The 21,227-nt window shown below is 40.9% G+C and overlaps 1 protein-coding gene across 1 annotated transcript in view; it reads right to left on the minus strand.

Moving 5' to 3' along the window:
• LOC111955453 (oxysterol-binding protein-related protein 10) overlaps positions 1–7,262 on the minus strand; it is a 136,565-nt gene extending 129,303 nt beyond the window's left edge. Inside the window, exon 1 of the mRNA XM_070436443.1 lies at positions 6,788–7,262. Within this exon, the coding sequence (XP_070292544.1) occupies positions 6,788–7,053 (266 nt within the window). The 5' untranslated portion in view covers positions 7,054–7,262. The remainder of the gene's footprint in view (positions 1–6,787) is intronic.
• Between the last annotated feature and the right edge of the window lie 13,965 nt (positions 7,263–21,227).

The raw sequence follows: 21,227 nt of genomic DNA on the forward strand, positions 1-21,227 counted from the left end.
GCCAGTTTAGAATACACAGTTTTAATTTTCTTCTGGCTTCTCGAATGCGCAGGCCCATTAGCTACTGTCACAGGTTCCATACAGAAAATAAATGTTCGATGTTCAAAATATGAGGTGTGCAAAAATAATAAATGTGACATTAGCATATGCTTTTATCCAAAGTGACAGTATGCATACATTTATTTTCTGTTCGTGGCCCGGGAATCGAACCCACAATCATGACATTTTGAGCGCCAGGATTTTTTTCCTTTGACTGTCATGGTCGTTATTTATTTATCTATTTTAAAGCTTAGACTACATTGTAACAGTTTTAATAGGTTACGGCAATAATCAACATGCATGGTTGTAGGCTGCATCACTCCTTCAGCATAGGTTGCAGATGATCAAATGGAAGATCTAGGCTACATTTTCAGAAAATACAATGATTCTACGCCATAGGCTACAACGACACAGTGCAATGAGGAATGTGTTATTGTCTAGGCTGTAACTGCGTGATGTAGGCTAATTTGAATAACCGCTCAAACCGTCATTTTGTGTTTCATGCCAAAATAAGGCCTTTTATTATTCAACCATTTGGACCAGTTATGGGTTTATTCTCGACAGGTCCAGAAAATTACATTAGCAACTCATATGGTGTATTTGGCAGGATGTACGGCGTTTACAGATAGGCCTACCATAGAAAAATAGGCTATAGCCTATGCCACTGAGATGTGCTGTCGGTAGTGGATCATGTATCCCAAGTCGTCCTATAATTAACGTGGCCACCAGCATATGCCTAAAAATCAATAATGCTAAAAATCAATAATGATATTAAGACAGGATTGGCCGAATGACTGAAATTAATAGAAATAATGAGTGGGGTTCCAAAAAACCCTGTAGTAAAATCAATTTCATTTATAGCATAGATTCTTTAGGGTCCTTCTCCATCTAATAGCCTAATGGGAAGAATTTTAGCTTGCAAATGACCTAGCAATTCGAGGTGAAATTATTACATTAATTAGTTGTTTTATTCTTTCAAACCTGCCGAAAGAACTCATGGCTTAACTTCTGAAAAAAGTTAATCAGCCAGATATGCTGAAGTGGACTTGGCCCGAGTACAATTAGCCGGAACCCAGAGTAATATTATTCTGCCTGACTCGGGAAGAGCTCGGCCCGTATGAAGCCCCTGAGTCCGAGTCGATGCAGAGTCCCCCAAAACAGAATAGGCCCAAACCCACCTTGTTGACTGGGTAAGGCAAAAATGAAAGTAATGTGATTGATGGGTGGACATCCAAGGTTGCGAGTTCGAATCTCATCAAGGACAACTTTAGCATTTTATCTAATTAGCAACTTTTCAACGACTTGCTACTTTGCAACTACTTAGCATGTTAGCTAACCTTCCCCTAGCCTTAACCTCACTAGGGTATGTGGGATGCTAGGTCCCCACCTCGTCAACAGCCAGTGAAACTGCAGGGCGCCAAATTCAAAACAAAAGAAATCCATAATTAAAATTCCTCAAACATACAAGTATGGTCCAGGCGAAAGTTCAGACGAAAAGTCATGTTACAGTTCATAGAAACATGTCAAACGAAGTATAGAATCAGTCTTTAGGATGTTTTTAATCATAATCTTCAATAATGTTCCAACCGGAGAATTCCTTTGTCTGTAGAAATGCAATGGAGCGCAAGCTAACTCTCACGTGAACGCGCATGGTCAGCTCATGCCACTCTGGCAGACCTCTGACTCATTCAGCTCCCATTCCCCCCTACTTCACAGTAGAAGCATCAAACAAGGTCTAAAGACTGTTGGCATCTAGTGGAAGCCTTAGAAGTGCAATATCAACCCATAGACACTGTATATTCGATAGGCAATGACTTAAACCTAAAAACCTCTGGATTTCCCACTTTCTGGTTGGATTTTTTCTCAGGTTTTTGCCTGCCATATGAGTTCTGTTATACTCACAGACATCATTCGAACAGTTTTAGAAACGTCAGAGTGTTTTTCTATCCAAATCTAATTATATGCATATTCTAGCTTTTATGGCTGAGTAGCAGGCAGTTTAATTTGGGCACACTTTTCATCCAAAATTCCGAATGCTGCCTCCTACCTAGTGAAGTTAACACTTTAAGCTAACTCCTAACTTAACTCTAACCCTTAGCCTAGCTAACATTAGCGAGGCTAGCTAGAATTCGTAACATATCATACATTTTGAAAATTTGCAACATGTATACAGTCGTGGCCAGAAGTTTTGAGAATGACACAAATATTAATTTTCACAAAGTCTGCTGCCTCAGTTTGTATGAGGCAATTTGCATATACTCCAGAATGTTATGAAGAGTGATCAGATGAATTGCAATTAATTGCAAAGTCCCTATTTGCCATGCAAATGAACTGAATCCCCCCCCCAAATTCCACTGCATTTCAGCCCTGCCACAAAAGAGACCAGCTGACATATCAGTGATTCTCTCGTTAACACAGGTGTGATTGACGAGGACAAGGCTGGAGATCACTCTGTCATGCTGATTGAGTTCAAAAAAGACTGGAAAATTCAAAGGAGGGTGTGCTTGAATGGGTAAATTATGAATTGTATCACCAGCTGTGTTACTTAGCCATAGTGTTTCTTTGTCATAACCCAAGGTGGCATGCCAACGTTTTGCTGAACCTGAACATAGACAAAGTTTAATTCAAGATTGAGACCTCACATCACCAAGTCAACTTTAGGCTACTATTTCCTGTCCGTTTTACAAATCTGTGATTGTAATTTTCAACATAGRAAATAGCAGCATACATGTATGGTCAATTGCCAACATCAATGCTTGCTGAAGTATCCTTAATAGGGAGCCAGCATTACCTCTAAAGGAACCAAAAACACACGATSCAGCAGCGGTGGCCTCTACTGTTTGAGCCGTCTGCCATGCAGCTAGAGCCTGCCTCGGTGCCTGACTTTCCAACGGTCGTTGTGAGAGTCAGTCAGTTGGTTAACATTCAAGGCCAGCCGGAAAAGATACCAAATAGTTAAAAATAGGTAATTGTATGTATTGTATTTGTAGTAGTGTATTTTGTCACAGTCACTAATTCATTTGTGACATTGAGCTAGCTTATTTTTTGGACTGGTCGTAGTTGTTAACGTTTCTCTGTTAACATTAATGTTAGATAGCTAGCAATCTTAGCTAAGTCAATACGTTTAGGGTCTAGCCTWTGTGACATTAGGTAGCTAACTGAGCTAGCTAGTGATTTTAAAAACATAGGTAGTCTAGCTAAGACTAGGCAAGAAAGCGCCCGGTTAACATTGCTAGCTAGCTAACGTTAGCAAGCTAGCTATGCCCAGTGAGTCAAAGAACTCGCACAACCCCAACTGGTCTCAAGCGAAGATGGCAAAGAGCGCTCCAAGATTCATAATGACGATAATAATGGTTTATTTCGTTTCATGTGTACTATGGCAGCTAAACGCTGAATTAATTTAACACATATATACATAATATATATATTTTTTTTATATAGTCCCAGTGGTTATTTGTAACGTTAGCTACTTGAATAATCCGGATCTAGCTAGTGGTCGATCAAAACAATACATTGTTTTGCAAAACTATTCATGGTTTGGTCTCCCAAGTGGCGCAGCGTTCTAAGGCACTGCGTCTCAGTGCTTGAGGCATCACTACAGACACCCTGGTTRGAATCCAGGCTYTATCACAACCYGCCGTGATTTGGAGTCCCATAGGGTGGTGCACAATTGGCCCAGCTCCGTCCGGGTTTGGCTGATGTAGGCCGTCATTGTAAATAAGTATTTGTTCTTAACTGAAGAAAAAAAAAATGGTTGACCCTATACAGTCAATGGGTCAATCAACTGCTGTCTTTCATTGAAAAGGAAATATATTTTTAAAAACTATAAGTATAATGTTAAACATTCTATTGGTTGAATTATTAGTATTTCCAGCTGATACCATTTCTCACTTGAACCCTGTGTAAAGTGATTTGCTCGACAATACACGTGTTCTTTCTTGTTTGTCTCTCCACCCTCAGCCTCTGATGGACTGTCTCCACCTTCCACCACCGTGCAACAAATACTCAAAATGGGAATCTGAAGGATGGCACCCTGAGCCTGAGCTGGTGTGGCTGGACAGTAAAAGAGTCAATCTCAAATGTGAAAACTGTTCAAGGGTGTGTAGACTTTCACTAGGCACTGTATACCCATTGKTTCCTGAAGAAAATATGTWATAAATGCTTGTTGAGCTMAGGTCAACTGTTCTTCCCCATCAGAACCAAACATAGGCCTGATTAACTGAAAACAAACACTGTATAGCCTCAAAACTATAATTTTTATATYACGGATGGCCAGTCCTTGCATCCATAGCTTCTATATGTTTATGGTCAGTGTTATCTGGGATCCTTAGGATATCCCTACCCTAAACCATAACCCTTACACATAACCAAATCCCACAGGCCGCCAGTTTCCCATCCCTGACCTAGAGTCTTGTGCATAGGTGCCTCTTCTCACAAAGAACAAATTTGCCCCAAGGACCCACAAGGTCTGCCATGATGGATTTTCCACCATTTGGATTTTTTTTTTAAACACTTAAAATGCCATCTCTTCCGGGAACCACGGGGCCGATCTGGATGAAACTTGATATATGGCATCTAGGCACCAAGGTCTTTCAAAGCAATATTTTCCAGACTAGTATGTCAAACAACTAACCAATAAACATTCATGTCAGTGTGGTCTGGCACAAATGCATATACATCAGACAGATATTTGTATTGTAACCACTCTTGGTACACATGCCCAAACCCTGTCAAGACTCAACATATGCAAGCACATTCAGATTGACCACACGGTGGCGCTACAACAGGCACATATATATKTTTTGATTTGTTTGACTCAGTGTTGAAATTGAAAACTGCGGTTACTGTGTTGTGTTGATTTGCTTCCCATTTGAGGTCTGGACTGTGATTCCTAGGATTTCTGTGTGGTGTCAAAATCGCACTAATTGTTGTAGCTACTTATTTTGCTCTTTTTCCCCCTGTTATTCAAAAGGTCCTGTCAGGAGAAACACTTCACATCCAAGGCTACAGATGGACAGCAAGGAAAGGGCGGATAGACCCAGAGAGACATACATGTAAGGGATGAACACTTACGCTTTATACATTATCTGGAAATAACGGACAACTTGTACTACCTGTGTTTATTAGTTCCATATAATGTAGAAGCGGAGGCTTTTATCCCGCTTATACCACTGTTGCCAAAGAAAACAAGCACACATTTACTGGTAAAATGTACATGTTTTCATTGAGATTTTGACAAGTAAATTCATACTATTTCATCCTTTCACTAAACCTGGTTGTTAGTTATATCGGTTAGGTTGATAGAGAAGCGGACTTGTTGTTCATTCTATTTGTTTGATTACTATGCAGGCTGGCAATGTTCTTATCCCTTACTTGCTAGCTAGCCAACTACAGCTAACACAGTCACGTAAACTCTGCAGATAGAATAACATCAGAATTGAGTGGACTTGGGCCATTGCTGGGCCGATTCTGGCCCTAAAATGGCAGCTTTGGCTCAGTTCAGGCTGCCAGATCTGGCCCAAATGACTCGGGCCTAGTCTGTACCGTCACTCATTTCGGACTCGGACCGGATCCGGCTGCCAGACCCGAGCCAGCAGTTTTAGATCTGGTATGCCGGAATCAGGCCAGATGTGGGCCAGACGTTTGTGTTACCTGGGAAGTAAACAACCTTACATATCATACTAAAATGAAGTGTCTCAGACTTACATACAGAATAATACAAAATGCTCTGAGACCAGYTTAAATAAATAGACTAGGTTGTAGAGACAGTATCTGTGCGTTAGAAATGTCGATGACGCGCACAGATACTGTAACAAGGGAAGGCCGACAAATGCTAAATCATTGTTATCCAATATGCACAGGCTTTGTAGTTGTACAATGTTTCCATTTTCTAGGCTATGGCTGGGATCTAAATAGCAGTTCCTTCTGCTCACTTTTTTGTATTTTTTTTTAGTTAAATAAAGGTTAACTAGACAACTCAGTTAATAACAAATTCTTATTTACAATGACGGCCTAGMGGCAGAACGACAGATTTGTACCTTGTCAGCTCGGGGATTCGATCTTGCAACCTTTCGGTTACTAGTKCAACGCTCTATCCACTAGGCTACCCTGCCGCCTACTTAAGTATGCTAACTGGGCTGCAACCTGTAGCCTTTAAAGCAGTTGTGACACATTATCAATCCACAATACTGACCTTTGCAGTGCAAGGAGAGAGAGAACTAACAGCATGCACCAAGGAACACACCATTTAAAAAAATATATATTAAAAAAAATGTTGAACCTTTATTTAACTAGGCAAGTCAGTTATGAACAAATTCTTATTTACAATGATGGCCTAACCCGGATGATGCTGGGCCAATTGTGCACCACCCTATGGGCCTCCCAATCACGGCCGGTTGTGATACGGCCTGGAATCGAACCAGGGTCTGTAGTGAAGCCTCTAGCACTGAGATGCAGTGCCTTAGACCACCACTGGGCGTAGACGTCAGTTCTACATCTAGTTTTGATTTACATTTGCATGAGTTGTCAACTAACGTGAATTCAATGTGAAATCGACAAATTATCACCATGTCATTGGATTTAGGTTAGAAGTTGGGTAAAAAAAAACAAAAAAAAACGAAATTCCTTAGTTTCACGTCGACTCAATGTCATCACATAAAAATAATAATAATAATAACGTGGAACCAACGTTGATTCAACTCGTTTTTGCCCAGTGGGTAAGAACCTCATGATTGAAAGTTCTGCTTACCTGTTCTGCCATCCTTGAATTAAGTTTGTGTATTTGCTCAACACTCCTTCTAACTGACGCTTACACGCTTGCTGAAAATTCATACTGTTTCCTAATAAACGTCCCCGACTCACTCCTCCACCGGCCCCGCTCCCAAGTGAAGCCGAGCCGGGGCTATGAGAACCAGCTCGTCCGATCTTTCTCGCCGAATTCCCCTTGTCCGACGGCAGTGAAGCYGAGTTCGTTTTATTTGTCCCAGGATGCGGACTGCAGAGCATCTTCTCCATACTGACGACGCGATAAACGGAGTCGAGCAGGAAAATTGTGGTAAATGGTATGTCTACTGACCTAAATCGAAAGCATTAAATATGTAATATCCATGTTTCGCTGGTGATTTGAGCGTCCCTCTGCCCAAGAAACCAAGCATAATTCCCAGCAGTTGTATGAAGAGCACTGCTGTGGTTCCCTTTCTGAGGCGATAGAAGCACAAGCTCTAACGTTTTCGTGTTGTTGAGAAATCACAGTGCAGACACTCCCTCTCCTGACTCACTCGACCAACCCCCGGATATAACAATCCAATCTTATTACACATCATCATAGCCAAGAACACAGCTACAGAAAACCCAAAAATGTACGATTAACCATCACCCCCCCCAAAACAGAATAATATATATTTTTTTAGTAATCCCAATCAGCGATMAAACACATTCACGTAGTATTCATCCACATGATGTAGGCCCAAGTAGGCCAATTAAATTACATTAAATTAGGGGTATCGGACAGATCTGACAAATGGGGTGAACTAGATGATAATTGTCCATGAAGAAGAAATGTGTGACATGCTTCAGCTCTTTGAAAGTATTTTTGTAGTAGTGGTAGAAGTTTAAAACGTTTTGCTTAAGTGAAGCGGTGAAATATAGTCAAAGTTAAATATATAAAAAATATCTGGTCTGATTACTTTGATAAACTACTATGTCAACCTTATTACTCTGGAGTTTGTGGCAGTTGGATCACATAATTCGTCACAAATAAGACTAGTACACTTTTATACACTCTTCTACTAGAAAACCACAGTATATGCAAGCTGTAATAATTACTCATAAGGAATTCGAGGTTTTAGGTATAGTAACCTCAATTCAACCATACATTTATTTCTTAATCAAATGATAAAGCTGCTATAAAAAAGTTATGACTGGATGGGTAGATCAATAAATAGGATATATAAACGAATGAATAGATACATAYAGTTAGAACACAGGATGGAAGACCTGAGGGATGGAGGGATGAAGGGATTCATTCAAATATATAGGAAGTTATGGAATATGGATGAATGGACATTTTTGGTGGAATGAGAGTTGTGAATGTGTTGTGTACGTCAGTATTTATTTCTTTACTCCACYCAAATAATGTTTGAAATAAAAAACAAAATCATCTCCAATCCTATTTCCATGTTCTAGTCAAGGATTTTATTTCCTTGGTTCTAGTGGGTGGTGAGCATAGAATTGCACATCAGCGCCACCAGCTGGGTGGGGGTTTACTACTGTGCAAGGCAGCCTACACAGACTAGAAGGGATAAACTGCATCCCAGTACCGCGACCGAAGTAAGGACTGGTGGGGTGTGTCGAAAGGTAAGTAGTGGGTGTGTGGAAAGCAGTGGGTGCGTCAAAAGCGCTCTGCTAGACGGTTTTGATTGAGCTGTGTTTTTTTTCTTAATAATTSTACATTTTCACTTATAAAACAGATTTTGTGAAAAGTATAGACTTGTTTATTAGAGGTATAGATGATGTGTGTACTGTTGCTCTATGTGTTGTATGCGTGTGCTTACTGTAACTGTCACCCTGATATTGGCTCCTAGGCAGCTACTTCCCACGCCTTTGCCAAACAGCAGTGCTTGTCAAGTGGGAGCAAAGGTGTGTCCCCGTGTTGTTGACATTCATGCCCTCCCCTTTGAGTCGTTGATGCTATGTACAATATGTGTCAAGGTGACATCTAGATGGTTATCAATATTAGTTATTTCTTGTGGTGGCTGCTATCCTACATGAAATAAAATCTTGTGAGAGAAAAAAATTGGCACTTAACTACCTCTGGCGAGTGAGATTAAACTTATTTTTCGATGAACCTCCCCTTTAACATAACGTTAGTTGATGAAAACATTATTATACTTTTTTTCACCTTTATTTAACCAGGTAGGCTAGTTGAGAACAAGTTCTCATTTGCAACTGCGACCTGGCCAAGATAAAGCAAAACAGTTTGACACATACAACACATACAAGGTCGCAGTTGTAAATGAGAACTTGTTCTCAACTAGCCTACCTGGTTAAATATAGGTGAAATAAAATAAATAAAAAAGGGTTTTCAAGATAATAGTTTATGAAGAAAGCATTTATCTTAACATGAATCTGAGAGGTAGGCAGAGAACATATCCAAAATTCAAATCTAATATACTATACTTAGAAAGGAGGAGAAAGATAGAAGGGGAGAGTGACAAAGCGAGGGAGACAGAGAGAGAAAGAAGGAGATAAGAGTTGTATAGTTACCACTAGTGCTGGGGGATAGTACTACATCCATCATCAATGGTGACGATGTGACAATGTCAAAAACAATGTTTTGTTCAATTTGTAGTCGACTCAAGAAATTCTGTTTCAGAAACTTTTTACAATCACGGATAATGATGTTAATAATCTATTCATACGTGTGTTCTGCAAAGGCCTAATATCGGTAACAATAATGGTTTTGTCCGAATACTCGGCACACCCCTATTAAAGACTGGATGATTGCGCTAAGAAGGCAAGGMTTTTTTAGAACAGTTGCACACAAACTGGAAGTCAGKGCAAATCCTAATATTAAAATACTGTATTGATTTCGGATATAATTTTTTGAAATATTCTAATATACAAAAAACTAAGTTTCTGTCCATCACAAAGGAAGGTTTGAATACATTGTTGATAACTACTACAGTACTGTAGAAAGAGCACATTTTGACCACACCTTCTAAAGGCCCAAAAACCATGTGTTACTGGCTTATTTTTTTAGTGTATTTCATTCAAGTTATTGTTTTATGATGTTTTACAGGTGGAACTGGCAGATGGTGTTAAACTCCAGGCAAACATTATCACTCGACTGAGCAAAGAACCATCAAAGTGCATTTCTGAGCTCATGACAGCTCTGTTTCCCAGAGAGGTGATGGATGTCTCTTCATTGACAGGAAAAAAATGGAATYCATTCCAGGACCAGGAGGCAAAGAAACAGCTGTGACCAACCAAAGTGTCTGCCATTTGCAGTAAGTTTCTTAGTCATTTTTTACTATAAATACTGTACAATAACATGTAGAATTATGAAATATAAGACTTTAACTTCAAAATACAGAAGAATTAATAGTACTGTAAATGGACAATTTGTAGTATATTTTATTTATTTATTACAAGAGTTTGAATGTGTATAACCTGATCTCAGGTCTATTAGTTTGTGCCAAGACTGTTGATTCATTTTGGGTTAGACAGGTTATTCTGTACTCAAAGCAAATTTGTTAAAACCCTATTTTCTTTTTTTCCACAGTCTTTTTATTTAGGCGAAACCAGATGGAGAAGGATGTCTTAAAAATAATTTGATCGAAGCTTAGCAATGAGTTGAAATTGCTTAAGAAGTCAAAGATTTAGGTTTAAAACTGCTTTTTTTTTACTCAAAGGGAGTAACTTGGAAGCTAAGGCCTAACTTTGAGATTTGTTAACTCAGTGAAAAAGTATGAAAATTGATAATTTTTCAAATATGATGTCCTCTTATCTSTCAACATCTTAATGTACACTGAACCCAAAAATATCAAAAGTCTACTATAGTTATTGCTGTAGTATCACTATAAGATTGCTATAATAATACCATAAGATATACCGTTAGTATATCTTTGTATATTGGTATAGTAGTATATAATATTAGTTATTGCTCTAGTATCTCTATAAGATGTTATAATAATCCTTTAAGATTACTATAGTATGTCCCGAATTTACCATAAGAATACTGTAGAATTCTTTTAATGTTTTTCTGTGATATTTCTATAATAATATTATTCTATAGTAATCTATAATATTGCTATAGTTATTGCTATATTTTTACTATAAGAATGCTATAGTTATTCTATAGTAAATTCAGCAAAAAAAGAAATGTCTGGGCCTCCRGGGTGGCGCAGTGGTCTAGGGCACTGCATCGCAGCGCTAGCTGTGCCACCAGAGACTCTGGGTTCGCGCCCAGGCTCTGTCGCAGCCGGCSGCGACCGGGAGGTCCGTGGGGCGACGCACAATTGGCCTAGCGTTAGGGAGGGTTTGGCCGGTAGGGATATCCTTGTTTCATCGCGCACCAGCGACTCCTGTGTTGGGCAGTGCACGCAAGGTCGCCAGGTGCACAGTGTTTCCTCCGACACATTGGTGCGGCTGGCTTCCGGGTTGGATGAGCGCTGTGTTAAGAAGCAGTGCGGCTTGGTTGGGTTGTGTTTCGGTTGGGTTGTGTTTCGGAGGACGCATGGCGTTTGACCTTCGTCTCTCCCGAGCCCGTACGGGAGTTGTAGCGATGAGACAAGATAGTAACTACTAAACAATTGTTGACAGTGAGAAAAAAGGGGGTAAAATTCAACAAAAAAAGAAGAAAAAAAAGAAATGTCCTCTCACTGTCAACTGCGTTTATTTTCAGCAAACTTAACGTGTAAATATTTGTATGAACATAACAAGATTCAACAATCGAGACATAAACTGAACAAGTTCCACAGACATGTGACTAACAGAAATGGGATAATGTGTCCCAGAACAGGGGGGGTAGGGTCAAAATCAAAGGTAACAGTCAGTATCTGGTGTGGCCACCAGCTGCATTAAGTACTGCAGTGCATCTCCTCATGGACTGCACCAGATTTGCCAGTTCTTGCTGTGACATGTTACCCCACTCTTCCACCAAGGCACCTGCAAGTTCCCGGACAATTCTGTGGGGAATGGCCCTAGCCCTCACCCTCCGATCCAACAAGGGTCCCGACATGCCTTCCAATGGGATTGAGATCCGGGCTCTTCGCTGGCCATGACAGAACACTGACATCCTGTCTTGTAGGAAATCACCACAGAACGAGCAGTGTGGCTGGTGGCATTGTCATGCTGGAGGTCATGTCAGGATGAGCCTGCAGGAAGGGTACCACATGAGGGAGGATGTCTTCCCTGTAACGCACAGTGTGAGATTGCCTGCAATGATAACAAGCTCAGTCTGATGATGCTGTGACATACCGCCGCAACCATGACGGACCCTCCACCTCAAATCGATCACGCTCCAGAGTACAGGCCTCGCGTGTAACGCTCATTCCTTCGACGATAAACGCGAATCAGACATCACCCCTGGTGAGACAAAACCGCAACTCGTCAGTGAAGAGCACTTTTTGCTAGTCCTGTCTGGTCTAGCGATGGTGGGTTTGTGCTATAGGCGACGTTGTTGCCGGTGATGTCTGGTGAGACCTGCATTACAACAGGCCTACAAGCCCTCAGTCCAGCCTCTCTCAGCCTATTGCGGACAGTCTGAGCACTTGATGGAGGGATTGTGCGTTCCTGGTGTAAACTCGGGCAGTTGTTGTTGCCATCCTGTTACCTGATGTTCGATGTTACTGATCCTGTGCAGGTGTTGTTACACGTGATCTGCCACTGCGAGGATGATCAGGTGTCCGTCTGTCTCCCTGTAGCGCTGTCTTAGGCGTCTCACAGTACGGACATTGCAATTTCTTGCACCTAGCAACATCTGCAGTCCTCATGCCTCCTTGCAGCATCCTAAGGCACATTCACGCAGATGAGCAGGGACCCTGGGTATCTTTCTTTGGTGTTTTTCATAGTCAGTAGAAAGGACTCTTTAGTGTCCTGCGTTTTCATAACTGTGACCTTAATTGGCTACCGTCTGTAAGTTGTTAGAGTCTTAACGACCGTTCCACATGTGCATGTTCATTAATTTGTTTATTAATTGTTCATTCATTTGTTTATGCATAGAAAACAGTGTTTAAATTCTTTACAATGAAGATATGTGAAGTTATTTGGATTTTTACGAATTATCTTTGAAAGATGGTCCTGAAAAGGGACGTTTTCTTTTTTTTGCTTGAGTTTATTTCTTTCAGTTAAAAGTTAAACATTCTCTTGTCAGACTGCGTACACGACAGTATTTATTATTCATTATCAACGTTTCTAATCAATCCTTAGGTACCATAATATGTAAATAAACAATAACATTTAAGATAGTGTGTTCAATACAGGAGATAAATAACGAGTGCGCGCCCTCATCCACGCTCGCCACAACACTACAGTCAAAATGAGAGCCACCTTGAAAAACTAGTAATTTCTAGCTAATTTTTCAAAAAACAAGCCTGAAACCCTTTCTAAAGACTGTTGACATCTAGTGGAAGCCATAGGAACTGCAATCTGGGAGGATTTCCTTTGATTTTCCCATAGACAGGCATTTCAATGGGTGGTCACCTCAAAAATAAAACTTTACGGGTGGATTCTCCTCGGGTTTTCGCCTGCCATATCAGTTCTGTTATACTCACAGACATTATTTTAACAGTTGTAGAAACTTCAGAGTGTTTTCTATTCAGTACTACCAATTATATGCATATCCTAGCTTCTGCGCCTCAGTAACAGGCAGTTTACTTTGTGCATGTCAGTCATCCGAACTTCTGAATACTGCCCCCTATCCTTAAGAAGTTTTTAAGATGGTTTGAACTTTGAATGTCAAAACGAGGTGGGGGGCTCCCGGACAATCACTGGTATGTTTGATTAGCTGTCCTAAGTAAAGTATCTTCGAAAGCTAATTTAAGTAGGACCATCCTGGTACTCTGTTCAAACCATCGTATTACGCAACTCTCATAACCCCACTGGGAAACCATTGGTACGGCTGGGTAGCCTATCTTCAACGAAGCATCTTCAAGAGCAAACGGAAGAAAAATCAACTCTGTATTTCTGTTCAGGATTACACTACAAGTCACCGGATACCGGACAACAACAAAGAAGGACAAGAGTAGAAGACTTGTTGGAACAATTTCGGACAATCAGAGCCTTACAAGTGTGCTGTGAAAAGGCCCAACACCCTTTCCAAGGCTGCCCTGTTCACCATGAGATCCCCAGCAAACCAAGGCATTTCACGTAAATATATTCATGATTTCTTACTCAAAGCGGGTGGCGATTCGTGTGCAAAGTATATGGTTACTGTAGGTGAAAGTAGTTTCTGAATGTACCAATGTTACGTGTCTCTGTCCCTCTCTCGCTACCTCTCCATCTCTTCTTTAACAAGCAGCCATGTTGTTGGTGTATTACAGACTCAGACAGGGAGAGGTTGAAAATGTCAGRGAAGACACTTGCCAGTTGGTCAGTGCATGCTCGGAGTACACGTCCTGGTAATCCGTCTGGCCCCGCGGCCTTGTGAATGTTGACCTGTTTAAAGGTCTTACTCACATCGGCTGCGGAGAGTGTGATCACACAGTCATCCGGACCAGCTGATGCTCTCATGCATGTTTCAGTGTTACTTGCCTCAACGTGAGAATATAAGTTATTTAGCTCGTCTGATAGGCTCGTGTCACTGGGCAGCTCTCGGTTGTGCTTCCCTTTGTAGTCTGTAATAGTTTGCAAGCCCTGCCACATCCGAGTGTCGGAGCCGGTGTAGTACGATTCGATCTTAGTCCTGTATTGATGATTTGCCTGTTTGATGGTTTGTCGGAGGGCATAGAGGAATTTCCTATAAGCTTCTGGGTTAGAGTCCRGCTCCTTGAAAGAGGCAGCTCTGCCCTTTAGCTCGGTGCGAATGTTGCCTGTAATCCATGGCTTCTGGTTGGGGTATGTACATACAGTCACTGTGGGGATGACGACCTCACTGCACTTGTTGATAAAGCCAGTGACTGTACTCCTCAATGCCATTGGAAGAGTCCCGGAACATATTCCAGTCTGATAGCAAAACAGTCCTGTAGTTTAGCATCTGTTTCATCTGACCACTTTTTTGTAGACCGAGTCACTGGTGCTTCCTGCTTTAATTTTTTGCTTGTAAGCAGGAATCAGGAATCACGATAGAGTTATGGTCAGATTTTCCAAATGGAGGGTGAGGGAGAGCTTTGTACGCGTCTCTATGTGTGGAGTAATTTTTTTCCCCTCTGGTTGCACATTTAACATGTTGATAGAAATTCGGTAGAACTGATTTAAGTTTCCCTGCATTAAAGTCACCGGCCACCAGGAGCGCCGCCTCTGGATGAGCATTTTCCTGTTTGCTTATGGCGGAATACAGCACATTGAGTGTGGTTTTAGTGCCAACTTCGCTCTGTAGTGGTATGTAGACAGCTATGAAAAATACAGATGAAAACTCTCTAGGTAGATAGTGTGGTCTATAYCTTATCATGAGATACTCTACCTCAGGCGAGCAAAACTTTGAGACTTCCTTAGATATCGTGCACTAGCTGTTGTTTACATAAATGCATAGGCCCCGTCCCGTGTCTTACCAGAGGCTGCTGTTCTGTCTTGCCGATAAAGTGTATAACCCGCCAGCTGTATGTTCTTAATGTCATCGTTCAGCCACGACTCGTGAAACTTAAGATATTACAGTTTTTAATGTTCCGTTGATATGATATACGTGCTTTGAGTTCGTCCCATTTATTTTCCAACGATTGAACGTTAGCTTGCAGAATGGAAGGCAAGGGCAGATTAGCCACTCGTCGCCTGATCTCGCAAGGCACCCGGACKTTTTGCCTCGAAATCTCTGTTTCCTTCTCCAGCAAATCATGGGGATCAGGGCCTGGTCGGGTGTCTGTAGTATATCCCTCGTGTCCGACTCATTGAAGAAGAACTCCTCGTCCAATTTGAGGTGAGTAATCCCAGTTCTGATGTCCAGAAGCTCTTTTCGATCATAAGAGACGGTAGCAGCAACATAATGTACAAAACAAGTTACGAACAATGCGAAAAAACAAACAAAATAGCATGATTGGTTGAGAGCCGATAAGATGGCAGCCCTACCCTCCGGGGCCATCACGAGCAATACAGTCTGTGCTACAATTTAGAAAGTAATATTTCATGATCAACCATGTCAAACGATTTGGATCAATCTAAAAAGATGCCAAGAGCATATTCATTGTTGTTCAGGGCTGTAAAGATTTTATCCACAAGTTGCAAAAGAGCTGTGGAGTAGTTTTTACGAAAACCATATTGGTGTTCATATAGAATAAAGTGTTGATTTAAATGTTTCAACATTCTCGTATACACACATTTTTCTAGGATTATAGAAAAACATGGTAGTACAGATATTGCGCGATTGATAGATGGATAAAAAAACAGACATTGAATATCCCTTTGAGCGTGGTGAAGTTATTAATTACACTTTGGATGGTGTATCAATACACCCAGTCACTAAACTGCTCAGGGAGTTAACCATGAGGCCAATGGTGCCTTTAAAATAGTTACAGAGTTTAATGGCTGTGATAGGAGAAAACTGAGGATGTATCAACAATATTGTAGTTATGCCACAATACTAATCTAAATGACAGAGTGAAAAGAAGGAAGTCTGTACAGAATAAATATTTTCCAAAACATGCATCCTGTCATGATGTGCGCAACTGGTTGAAGGTAAGTCAGGTGCAGGAGAGCAGAGATGGGTGATAACAGGCGCACTTTATTCATGCCCAAGGAAAACAGCGATAACGCCCAAAGTACACAAACGGTACAATAAACAAAACACACGGGTCAAACACATACCCGGCGCAAACCAGCCTGATGCGAACCACACGTAACAAACAAACAATTCCACACACAGACATGGGGGAACAGAGGGATGTATACATTTAGTCAGATGAGGGAATGTGAACCAGGTGTGCGGAAAACCAAGACAAAACAAATGGAAAATGAAAGGTGGAGCGGCGATGGCTAGAAGACCGGTGACGRCAACCGCCAAACGCCGACCGAACAAGGAGAGGGACCGACTTCGGRGGAAGTCGTGACACATCCTGTTTGCAATAAGACACTAAAGTAAAACTGCTAAAAATGTGGCAAAGAAATGAACTTTATGTCCTGAATACAAAGCACTATGTTTGGGCCAAATCCAACACAACACATTACTAAGTACCACACTTCATATTGTCAAGCATGGTGGGAGCTGCATCATGTTATGGGTATGCTTGTCATCGGCAAGGACTAGGGAGTTTTTTAGGATAAAAACTAACGGAATAGAGCAAATGTATTTATTAAAGCAAAATCCTGGAGGAAAACCTGGTTTAGTCTGCTTTCCAACAGATTCTGGGAGACAAATTCTCCTTTCACTAGGACAATAACCGAAAACACAAGGACAAATATACACTGGAGTTGCTTATCAAGACGACATTGAATGTTCCTGAGTGGCCTAGTTACAGTTTTGACTTAAAACGGCTTGAAAATCTATGGTAAGACTTGACAATGGCTGTCTTTTTTTAAGAATGTGCAAATATTGTACAATCCAGGTGCGCAAAGCTCTTAGGGACTTACCCAGACAGACTCACAGCTGTAATCACTGCCAAAGGTGATTATAACATGTATTGACCCAGGGGTGTGAATACTTCTGTTAAAAAGGATATATTTATGTGTTTCATTTTCAATATATTTTCTAAAATGTCTTAACATGTTTTCACTGTTATTATAGGGTATTATGAGTAGATACAGTAGGTGAGATTGTTATAATTTTTWAATCCATTTTGAATTCAGGCTGTAACACAACAAAATGTGGAATAAGTTAAGGGGTATGAATACTTTCTGAAGGCACTGTATGTTTTCATAGCCTGCTGGTGACTGGTCTTCTCTGTCTAAGGGCATGTCGTCGCAATCATCATTCCCAGTCACTACCAAAGTAGCACGTGGCTCTATGACGCATCCCAGCAATATACAATGTGACCAATGTGTCCGCCATGTAAAACTTTAAAGGTCATACARATTCCCTTGAGCCAGTAGATTCCAGGATCTTCACATGCTCTTGTGCTACATGTTTCCCTCGGGCGATACTCCTTCCCCACTAACATAATGCAAATCCATTCGATTAAGCCCAGTGTCGGTTCAGATTTATTGCAGCCCAACGCTATYCACTTACTGTCAGAGGCCACAGTACATCGGTCTGTGCAGATGTATCACAAGTAATGAGGGCAGGGGCTGGGCTCTCCTAAATATCCTCCTGAAAGCCTGCTGTTTATGCCCTAAGCTAGTCTGAAAATATCACTAGCTGTTCAAATCCTTGCTTCCTCCATCCTAGTTTCTTCAATACCRGTCAAAGCACTTTGGAGGAAGGGATCTAAGGTCCCTCCTTAGATCCTTAGGACCGAGGAAGCAAGGATTTGGCAGCAAGTCACATTATCAGATACAACCTATACAGTGCATTTAACATTTTACATTTTAGTCATTTAGCAGACGCTCTTATCCAAAGCGACTTCCAGTTAGTGCATTCATCTTAAGATAGCTAGGTGTGACAACCACATATCACAGGCATAGTAAGCACATTTTCCTCAATCAGCATTATCAAAGCTATTCAGGAAGTGGGGAATCACTAGCTCAGTGCTTCCCCCTCTTATTAAGTAACTCAACTTGAAGGCCGACCGTGGTACCATTAGCATCTAAGTGATCCTTATAACTTCTTCTGTGTGCGATTTAAAAGAATAATCGTCTCAAGGACATACATCTGGTGTATTAGAAGCAATTATTGGTACGATGATTTCATACAAGAGCATGTTCGTTCACGCTCTTTGCCACCTCTCCTCGATTAKCTTTGACCTTTTTCAAAAGGAGGCGAGAAAAGATGGAGTAGGGAGGACGCAGGAGTTGAGCAAATCTAATTGAGGAAAGGCCCTAGTCTCTTCATGGAAGAAAAAGAGATCTGAAGACCTTCCTTAGTAACCCATTTTACATGTGAATGATTTATTCATAGCTCTAATGGCCAACTAAGCATTTACCGAATGATACATATAGTGAATCCCTACTTCCTCATGTAAACTGTATATGAAAAACATAATTTYATATGCAAAGTCTAATATGCTACTTCCGATATGACATTTTGGAGGCAGTACATCTGAAGTTCTCTCAGAGAAATTGGCCATCGATCACAGAGGTGGAGAGCTGCAAGAGAGAGAGAGAGAGTCTGTCTAGAGAACATTCATCAGAACCCTGTCTTCTACTGTCTACTCCTCTCAGAGTATCAGTAAACACCTACAGTAAGCTCCAAAAGTATTGGGACAGGGAATTTTGTTTGTTTGTTTCGGCCCTATAGTCCAGCACTTTGGATTTGAACTGATACAATGAGTGTAACCTGCAGACTGTCAGCTTTATTTTAAGGGTATTATCCATATTGGGTGAACCGTTAAGAAATTACAGCACTTTTTGTACATAGTCCCCCCATTTTACTAGACAGAAATTATTGAGACAATTTCACTTATGTGTATTAAAGTAGTCAAAAGTTTAGTATTCGGTCCCATATTCCTAGCACATAATGATTACATCAAGTTTGTGATGCTACAAACGTGTTTGATGCATTTGCTGTTTGTTTTGGTTGTGTTTCAGATTATTTTGTGTCCAATGGAAATTAATGGTAAATAATGTATTGTGTCATATTGGATATATATCATATTGTCATATTGGAATCACTTTTATTGTGAATAAGAATAGAATATGTTTTTAAACACTTAATGTGGATTCTACCATGATTACGGATAGTCCTGAATGAATCGTGAATAATAATGAGTAAGAAAGTTACAGACGCACAAATATCATAATATCATACCCTCAAGAAATGCTAACATCTCACCATTACAATAACAAACAGCAAATGCATCCAACAAATTTGCAGTCACAAGCTTGATGCATGCTATGAATATGGGACCAAATACTTTTTACTACCAAAAACACTTTTTACTACTTTAATGCACATACAGTATAAGTGAATTTGGCCTAATACATTTGGTCCTCTAAAATGTACAGAAAGTGCTGTAATTTCTCAACGGTTCACCCGATACGGCTGAAAATAGCCTCAAATTACAGCTGACTTTAACCTCATAGTCATTGTATCATTTCAAATCCAAAGTGCTGGAGTACAGCCAAAAGAGAAATGTATCACTGRCTCAATACTTTTGGAGCTCACTGTATTAGTCCATAGGCCAGCAGGAAAATGAGTCCACTTTGGGGTGGCAAAGGTTTGATGGTATTCAATTGTTCCCCACAAGCCCCTYATAAAATGTCTCCAAAATATGTCCTTTCTACTTTTTATACCTTTAAATGTCTTGTTGTATGGGAGTAGCATGGAATGTTATGACAAGTTGGAATGTTCATATTCTCATTGAAAATGATTGTATCAAACAATGGAACATTCTATTGGGTGGATCTCATCTTAAAAAACATGATATTTGGTACATTTATGCCACCAGATCAAATGATTTACCTAGACTGACTCATCAGTGAAACAACAATGTTACAAATAGCAGAACTACACTGAAAAATATATATAAATGCAACATGCAATCATTTCAAAGGTTTTACTTAGTTACAGTTCATATAAGTAAACCAGTCAATTGAAATACATTCCTGAGGCCCTAGTCTATGGATTTCGCATGACTTGGAATACAGACATGCATCTGGTCACAGATACCTTTAAAAAAAAAGGTAGGGGCGTGGATCAGAAATCCAGTCAGTATCTGGTGAGACCACCATTTGCCTCATGCAGTGTGACACATCTCCTTCGCATAGAGTTGATCAGGCTGTTGATTGTGGCCTGTGGAATGTTGTCTCACTCCTCTTCAATGGCTGTGCGAAGTTGCTGGATATTGGCACGAAATGGAACACGCTGGGGTACACATCGATCCAGAGCGTCCCAATCATACTTAATGGGTGACATGACTGGTGAGTATGCAAGCCTTTGAAGAATTGGGACATTTTCAGCTTCCAGGAATTGTGTACAGATCCTTGCGACATGGGGCCGTGCATTATCATGCTGAAACATGAGGTAATGTCGGCGGATGAATGGCACAACAACGGGCCTCAGGATCTCTTCCAGGTATCTCTGTGCATTCAAATTGCCATCAATAAAATGCAACCGTGTTTGATGTCCGTAAGCTTATGCCTGCCCATACCATAACCCCGCTGCCACCATGGGGCACTCTGTTTACAACATTGACATCAGCAAACCACTCGCCCACACAACTCCATACAAGCTGTCTGCCACACTGTCATCCGTGAAAAGCACACTTCTCAAGCGTGCCAGTGGCCATCGAAGGTGAGTATTTGCCCACTTAAGTCAGTTACGACGCCAAACTGCAGTCAGGTCAAGACCCAGGTGAGGATGACGAGCACGCAGATGAGCTTCTCTGAGACGGTTTCTGACAGTTTGTGCAGAAATTCTTCGGTTGTACAAACCCACAGTTTCATCAGCTGCCCGGTGGCTGGTCTCAGACGATTCAGCAGGTGAAGAAGCCGGAAGTGGAGGTCCT

The sequence above is a fragment of the Salvelinus sp. IW2-2015 genome, linkage group LG31, assembly GCF_002910315.2.
Source record: "Salvelinus sp. IW2-2015 linkage group LG31, ASM291031v2, whole genome shotgun sequence".
In the NCBI taxonomy this organism is placed as follows: Eukaryota; Metazoa; Chordata; class Actinopteri; order Salmoniformes; family Salmonidae; genus Salvelinus; species Salvelinus sp. IW2-2015.